The sequence below is a fragment of the Pteronotus mesoamericanus genome, unplaced genomic scaffold (genome assembly GCF_021234165.1).
Source record: "Pteronotus mesoamericanus isolate MK-2021 breed Mesoamerican mustached bat unplaced genomic scaffold, CSHL_Meso_final contig_41, whole genome shotgun sequence".
Classification (NCBI taxonomy): domain Eukaryota; kingdom Metazoa; phylum Chordata; class Mammalia; order Chiroptera; family Mormoopidae; genus Pteronotus; species Pteronotus mesoamericanus.
This window is the reverse complement of record NW_026555152.1, coordinates 1,951,010-1,958,817: the sequence shown is the minus strand read 5'-3', so window position 1 is coordinate 1,958,817 and position 7,808 is coordinate 1,951,010. Positions and strand designations below refer to the sequence as shown.

Genomic DNA, 7,808 nt, shown 5'->3' with positions numbered 1-7,808 from the left:
AGCCCTGCTGTTCACATCTTTGCTTAGGACAAAACACCCAGCTTGCATCTTATGTTGCATAGATATATAAATTGTTTTCTGGCTTTTATGCAGTTCTAAAAAAATTTCAAGAGCCATTTGAAAAGGGCAAAGCACAAATATGAAAACATTTTAAATAACTTACCACAATCTTATTAATAAAACAGCCTAATTACTAACCAGTTGTTCACTCTCAAGCAATAGTTAATTCCAAGGTGTAAAATATATTTGGATTAATGCAAATTTGCAGCGATATTATACACAGGAAGTGCCTGGCTGACACTGGAAGAGCTACTTCAGGACCCTTCAGGTGTGTTGCAACCAAGCCAGCTTAGACTTGAGCTTCCATCAGATTATATGGTGCCAAAGGATTGGCCATGATTTTTATTCAAAAATCTCATCTCCAGAGTGTAATTTTCAATATAGCTAGATACTACCCTAATATCTGAGCAATATTTATAATTCCCTAGGCAGTGAAATGTTTGTCAAATGGCTCCTCTTATCACACACATCATTTCTTACCCTGGTGATGCATTAGGACTCAAAAGTATTTTTCAGATTTCACTATAAAAAAATGTGTGGCAAATATCAACACCTTGATTACAACTACCCAGCAATTGTCCTTAATCTTTGTACAGGAAAATTAGATAATTGGATTAAGTTCCAACCAGTATACCAATTCTTAAGAATGCAAAAAATTTAGTACTAAAATTTACAGTTTAATATTTCCTTGATGTTAATACCTTTACATACCATAATGCTGAAACTATTTCTGAACATTGTTTCTTTATAGTAACTTTAAAAAAAATAATCATTTGCAGTCTTACACTAAATCTTCTAAATTGCCCCTTACCTTCCATGGGTTACTGTTGAAACACTCAGAAGAGTTTTTTGTCCATTTTTTCCAGTTAAGATCTGAAGCCAGTTAGCCCAAAAAGACTTGTTCAGATACCCAACATCTTAAAAAAAAAAAAGGTAGTTTTTCACAACAAACCTGTTGTTTAGTTTCCTTGGGCAATTCACTTTTAAAGGAATCATCCTTGCTAGCAACTGATTTTAAAAGTGGTGCTATAGCCACAGCAAAAACTTCCATATGCATCAGAGATGATACTGACTTGTTTTGATTAAAAACTTGATAAATTTGGACACAATTCAAGCCTTTCGGGTGAGGTCCTCATTGGGCTTAGAAAACTGATTTTTATATTTGTAATCACTGTTTTTTACTTAATATGGCCTTCCTTTAAAAAACTATCTTGTTTAACCCAACAAAGTAAAATTGGTCTTTCATTTATATGTATTTAGTATCTACTGAGACCACTTGGAATGTTTGACAATAACCTGTTTATCAGCCCATTAACCTCCTTATAAGCAGAATATTTTAAACGCCAGCCCTTATTTAAATGGTGTTGCTAAGTTATTATCAAAAACAAGATTAATATATGTACATAACAATCTTAAAGTCTTAAGTGAAAGCCATTTAACTAATATTTAAAACCTCTGCAATTATTAGTTTATTAGTATCATCCAGGACTCAGATGTTCAGTATTCTTCCTGAAATTACATAAACAAATGCAAATGGAAAGGTCCAAGTCAAATTATATAACAAAACAGCACTCCATCACAAAAGCGTGTAAAATTACAAGAACGCTATTTTAAAACACTGGCACTGTAAGAGAATGATGTCAAAAACCACAAAAATCGCCAAATTGTTTCCTAAACGGCTAAGTGGATAAACATATGACCCTAATGAGTTTTGAGTTTATATTATAAAGAAAAACCAAGTTCAAATAGGTTGGACAATTCATACTGATACAAAGTTTAAGTGTCCTCTTCCCTCTTATCTATTTGACTTACAAAGGGGCAAAGTACAATTTGGGAAATATACCTGATTTTAAACGTGGCATACAATTTAAAGTTGGCCCAATTAATTAAAAATATCTTTAATGGAGTCTCATTTCCTAAGTGATCCATATTTAAATAGAAGACATTTACAGCCAGCATTTTTTTTTTTTTTCAGAGGCTTTGCCAGGACTAATGTCAACAAGAAAACTTCACATGGCAGTCTTGTATTTTAAGCTCACGCTTTTGGGGATACATTCTCAGGTCTTCTTTAATGTGGGAACTGCAAATATAACTGCCATTACATGGTAATGGGAGTTAAAAAAAATGTAGAGTCCTCATGTAAAGATTAGAACATACTTTTCTATAAGTCCTTCAAGGACAGACTTTCAAAATGTTTGATTCTAATCCCATGCTGTGAGTAGAGTGGTTACTTTTAACTTTGTAAATGTAACTGGGCTATGGGAAATTTGATACCAACTGATCACAATTTTAGAGTTTCAGTTGTGGATGAAAACTGTCTCAATTCAACTATTACCCTCATCACAAGTATGCAGGGTGTGCAGACAAAAGCTTTTTATCAGCTAACTATATGAAAAGATAAACACTGTAATAAACCATGATCCAAAATGGGCAAAAGCAAGATTAGCCTCCCCTCAAGAAGAAAAATTTCAGACCTATGAAAAGGACAACAATACTAATAAAAAAAATTGTATTTACTTAGAAGCATTCAGAATGTCAACAAAACAGCTGCAACTTTTTTTTTTTGCAATTACAGAGTGGTATTCAGTTAACAGAACAACAATTATTTTGTATAAGCTGCATCAGAGACAACTGAAGATGAAAAAACTACCATCCCCATATATAACTAATTTGTGCTGTGCACCAACAAGAACCTGCTTTAAACTTCCATGCCAATTTACAACCCCCATACTGTACCAGGCAAGGTTAGTGGCTATTGAAAATACCACCAGGACAGGGCTATCTAAAGACACATTCGGTAGTGTGTTAACTATACAAAAAAAGACACTGTACAGTTTAAAAACAAATCTTACACAGCCTTACATTTCAATTTTTTTCTTTAAAAGGAGTGAGTTGTGTACAGGGGGGTTAAATGCTTTATAGACAAGAAAAAAAAACTGCGCTAGAACCAACTTATTCATCATCATCATCATCTTCTTCATCTTCATCTTCTTCATCTTCCTCCTCTTCCTCATCCTCCTCATCTTCTTCATCTTCCTCCTCCTCCTTCTTTTTCTTGCTTTTTTCAGCCTTGACAACTCCCTTTTTTGCAGCATCAGGCTTTCCTTTAGCTCGGTATGCAGCAATATCCTTCCAAAATAAGGGCCAGAGAAATTGGTAGGAAAGACAATACAGTTAAGTAAGGGGAGAAATAAAAGTTAACATGCCAAAACTCACCAAGATCCCAGTTATATGAAAATACCACATATCTGAAGGTTCACTCCAACTCCATAGTTAACCAGGACTTTGAAAAACGCATATAAAAATACTGAAAACGATTGTAATTATTAATCCATAGCTCACTGAATAGCTCATTGGTCTAACATTTGCCATGATATGCTTCACTGAAGTGAAATTATGCACCACATCCTAACTTTTGTTTATTGTAACTAGAATGTAGAGACTTTGATTAAAGGGTAGACACTGCCACCTTCTGAATGCAAAAAAGCATTCTACAGGTTTATATTGCCAGACCCTAATCCATACTAAGAAATTTTGTCTTATATTTAACTTTAAGATCTCAATTCACAGTAGAGGGGTTATACATTTTTCTTCGTATCAATTTATTATACAGACATTAACTTTTTAACTTAAAATTGAGCTTTTCGGGTTATCTGAGGGAGGGAACATAAATGTTTCAGGGCATGTTTATGAAGAACACAATCTATATTATTTTCTCCAGCCTATTTTTATATTGTGTCTGACCATTTAAAATAACTACTCAGCTGACTCAAAGTAACTACCAAAATTTTTAGATTTGGAGATACTGGGGAGAATAACAAACCCAGCCTAAACATGTGGCATTTGCCCAAGTCAAATTATACAGAGTAAAAAACATTACCAATGTAACTTAATATTCTATGTAATTTGAAAGACAGAGAAAGACTTAAGACTATAGCCATTGACATAGTGAATGTAGATATTAAAAACTGCGTTATACCTCAAACTTTAAGAAATCCCTAAGGAAACAGAAAATTAAGGTGAGTTATTAGGTATAATTACCTAACACCTGGCATACCCTTCCATCAATACACCAAGCAAGCCCATACTTCTTACCTTTTCATATTTCTCCTTCAGCTTAGCAGCCTTCTTTTCATAAGGCTGCTTGTCATCTGCAGCAGTGTTATTCCACATCTCTCCCAGCTTCTTTGCAACATCACCAATGGATAGGCCGGGATGCTCTCCTTTGATTTTTGGGCGATACTCAGAACAAAACAAGAAAAATGCCGAACTACAAAGAGGAATTTCATTTTAGAATTTTAAGTTTATTATCAAGTGTGTGTTGTACTGCTACATAAAAACTGTTTCTAATTTCCAGCATGTACTGGATAGGGTGTAAATATCAATATGCTAATTATCCTTCATAACCAAAACTGAATTATAATTAACTCATGACACTAGTTGAACAGACACTATACTATTGATTAATGTTTGAGATCTCCAACAAGACATTCTGCAAATCAGTATTTCGGATATTTCTTGAGTAAAGACTCAAAATTACATTTAGAAATATAACATTCAAGGAAGCAGATGTCAAATTAAATACTCTGGCTAAACTCCCACCACACAGGAATTTTACTTACAATCCTTAAATATAACAATGTCACCCACTATTAGCTAAGAAACTTTGATCATACAGTCCAAACCCACAAGATGGCTTGCTGAATTTCTGATTCTACTTTCAAAACACTCCTTCAAAGAAAAATGGCAAGATACTTACGGAGGCCTCTTGGGTGCATTGGGATCCTTGAACTTCTTTTTTGTTTCCCCTTTAGGAGGAATATAAGTTTTCATTTCTCTTTCATAACGAGCCTTGTCCGCCTTTGCCATGTCTTCAAATTTTCCTTTCTCTTTGGCAGACATGGTCTACAAATGAATTATTTGTAAACTTAAGTCAGTAATAAACTTTGAATCAAGTTCCTCGGAAGTATTAAAATGATTAAAACCAGTGACCTCTGCTACTGAGTAGCCTGTTCTCACATTACCACCTCACATTATGCAAATAGCACACAGGCTTTTTAAAATCTTAATTAGGACTTGGACTTTTTTTTTTTTTTGGTATGTTTTAAGCCCTCTTACCTTCCACCTCTCTGAGCACTTCTTAGAAAACTCTGAGAAGTTGACTGAAGCATCTGGGTGCTTCTTCTTGTGCTCCTCCCGGCAAGTTTGCACAAAGAAAGCATATGATGACATTTTGCCTCTCGGCTTCTTAGGATCTCCTTTGCCCATGTTTAATTACTTTTCTAAAAAATATAAAAATAAAATGTTTGATGTTAGCAATGAAACTATGGTATTTAAGAGCACTTTAACTTCTTGGAGAGTGTATAAAAACTAACGTACTAGTTATTTAACACAGGCGTGACATCAACCTCTCATAATACCAAACTAAAAAAATAGTGTAATAGCAATTCTAGAAGGGGCAATGCCAAGCAGAGAACGGTCCTTCAGTGTGATCTCAAAAAAGTGTAGGCACAATGGTATACTTGTGTAGTCTGTTTGAAATACCTAACCGGTCCTTTAATTATTTTCTTAAACGTTCAAACCCATTTTAAATCAACAAAATAAAATGTCAGAAAACAAAATAAAATGCCAGAAACCTAATGTTGCAGACTTGTGGATTTAAACCAAGTTAAGTTCTAAGTTGGCCCTTCCCAATAACGGGCCTATGCCAGAGATGTTTAGTGATTACTTGAAAGATACTCGCTTGGCATAAACTTTGCTGGGAGAAGGGCGGGGGAGAAAGTTGCCACGCTCGGACCCAGGCTGGGGCGGCAGCGTTATCTGTGCCGCTGCCACTACACCGCGAGGCAGTTTGTCTCTCCTATCGGTTTGGCCCCGAGATGTATTTCAGTTCTGACTAAACACGTCCGGTCTTAAGTTTCTCCGCGTAAACAAGGATGAGGGACAAAAGCCACTCCTGCTTGTAGCTCGGGTTGAGCCCCCCCCCCCCACCAGAGTATTTTTTTATCCGTGAAAGTTGGGGCTCCGCGCAGGGCGGACTCCCAGCGTAAGGGCTCCGCGCACCTTCTCGCCACTTGTCTCCAGGAGTCCGGGGGCGGCGGCGGCGCGGCGAGAGGGAGCCCGGGCCCGGGGCCGCCACGTGCGCCCGCCGCCCCCATTTTGTCGGGCTCGCCGAGGGAGAAGCCCCGCTCGAAATGGGGGCTGGCTCCGCCCGCGGCCGCCGGCCCGGCGCGCACGGAATGGCCGCTGCGCGTCTTCCCCGCCTGCGCCGCCGCGAGGGCGAGCGCGAACATGGCTCCTTCCCTTTGTGTGTGTATGTGTGTGAGTGTGTGAGTGCGAGCGCGGGCGGGCGGGGTGCGCGGCGCGCTCTGGCGCACGCTCGGCCATTGCGGCCGGGGGGAGGGGCGGGGGGCGCGCGGCCGGACCCTCCCCTCCCCCGCCCGCTCCCGCCCGCAGCCGCCGCCGCCGCCGCGCCCGTCTCCCTCCGCGGCCCGCGCGCCCGCCACCCCCGCACGGGGAACGCGGGGCTGGGAGCGGGGCGAGGAAAAAAAGTTGCCTCGGAACTGCGCGTCCCGCTCCCCCGCCCGCCCGCCGCCTTGTTTTCTCCCCGCCGGCAGCGCCGGGCGAGTCAGCCATGTTCCAGCGGGCGCAGGGCGCCGCTCCCCCCGCCGCCGCGCCGCCGCCCGGGCGCAGGCCGCCGGGCCCACCGCGCCGCCCGCCCGCGCCCGTCTCTGCGGCGGCCGATGCAGCCCGAGGAGGCGCCGCCGCCCGCCCTCCCGCCGCGGCCCGGCCGTCCCCCGCGCACGGCGGCCGCCCGAACGCTCGGCCAGGCGGCTGAAAACACATTAAAAATGTTTTTAATAAAAAAAAAAATTTTTGCGCCAGTCAGCGCGGACGCCGGCGGGTGGGCGGCGCGGGCGCGGGGCTGCGGCGCTCGGTGACCAGGGCCGGGGTCCGGCGCGGGGCAGGGCTCGGAGCCCCAGGCTCGCTCCGTGCGCAGTTCCCCCCCGTCCCCCCTCATCCGCCTTTGTGTGGATCCCGACCCGCCGCTCCCGGCCGCCGGATCCCGCCGCCGCGGGTGCCGGGCGCTGCCGGAGGCTCCCTCCCCGCCGCGGCGCTGCCCCGGACTCACCCTCAGCGAGCACAGAGTCGCCCAGTGCCCGTCCGGCTCGCACTTGCCCCGGCGCTGTCTCTATGGAGCTCAATGTACTGCAATGGCTGTGAGAGCGGGAGCCAGACGCAGCCTCCTCACTCTCTCCGCTCTGTAACATTACTCTCCAGCCAGCGCGCCTCCTATTGGCTACCGCCAACTCACGGAGCCCGTTCATTGGTCCGCTTCTTCCCATTGTCCTGACCAGAGCCCGTCGGCTATTGGCTGTCTCCGGGGACACGTCATCAAGGATTGAAACAGCGCGCAAATCTGAATGTGTGTGGAAGCCGGGCAAGGAGGCTGAGGCGGGAGAGGCAGAGGCAGAGGCAGCAGCTGCTACGGGAAAGCGAGCTCTATGGTGTGTGTGCCTGTGTCTAACCCGAGCCGGCCCCACGCCGGAGCGGCCGCCGGAGCGGCGCAGGCCTGACTTCTCCACAAGAGTCTCCAACTCCTCAGGCAAAACGGACACCCACAGGCCTCCCCCCCCTCTCTACCCCAAACTTACTTGCAAAGCGGTTGAGATAAGAGACCCCGGAATTTTAGCAGACCTTCAAAAGTGAGGGCGACAGTCTGAGGCAGCGTCCCCTGAAAAATGGGG

The 7,808-nt window shown here is 43.4% G+C and overlaps 1 protein-coding gene across 2 annotated transcripts; it reads right to left on the bottom strand.

Moving 5' to 3' along the window:
• Window positions 1-1,500: 1,500 nt before the first annotated feature.
• HMGB1 (high mobility group box 1) lies at window positions 1,501-7,348 on the bottom strand. Of its 2 annotated transcripts, none has more exons than XM_054577111.1 (5): window positions 7,193-7,348; window positions 5,179-5,342; window positions 4,820-4,965; window positions 4,156-4,330; window positions 1,501-3,189 (listed from the first exon to the last, which is right to left on the bottom strand). In XM_054577111.1, the coding sequence occupies exons 2-5, from the start codon at window positions 5,326-5,328 to the stop codon at window positions 3,013-3,015; spliced, it is 648 nt and encodes a 215-aa protein (XP_054433086.1). In that variant the 5' UTR covers window positions 5,329-5,342; window positions 7,193-7,348; the 3' UTR covers window positions 1,501-3,012. The 2 variants fall into 2 exon arrangements, with proteins under 2 accessions (XP_054433086.1, XP_054433087.1); XM_054577112.1 differs by lacking the exon at window positions 7,193-7,348 and adding an exon at window positions 6,124-6,269.
• Window positions 7,349-7,808: the final 460 nt, after the last annotated feature.

Excerpts from the sequence above, each read along its gene's own strand:
- HMGB1 (XM_054577111.1), bottom strand. The coding sequence starts at position 5,328 with ATGGGCAAAGGAGATCCTAAGAAGCCGAGAGGCAAAATGTCATCATAT. Across the intron at positions 4,966-5,178 it reads AGTGCTCAGAGAGGTGGAAG|ACCATGTCTGCCAAAGAGAA; the intron begins GTAAGAGGGCTT and ends ATTCATTTGTAG. Across the intron at positions 4,331-4,819 it reads AATGCACCCAAGAGGCCTCC|TTCGGCATTTTTCTTGTTTT; the intron begins GTAAGTATCTTG and ends TCCTCTTTGTAG.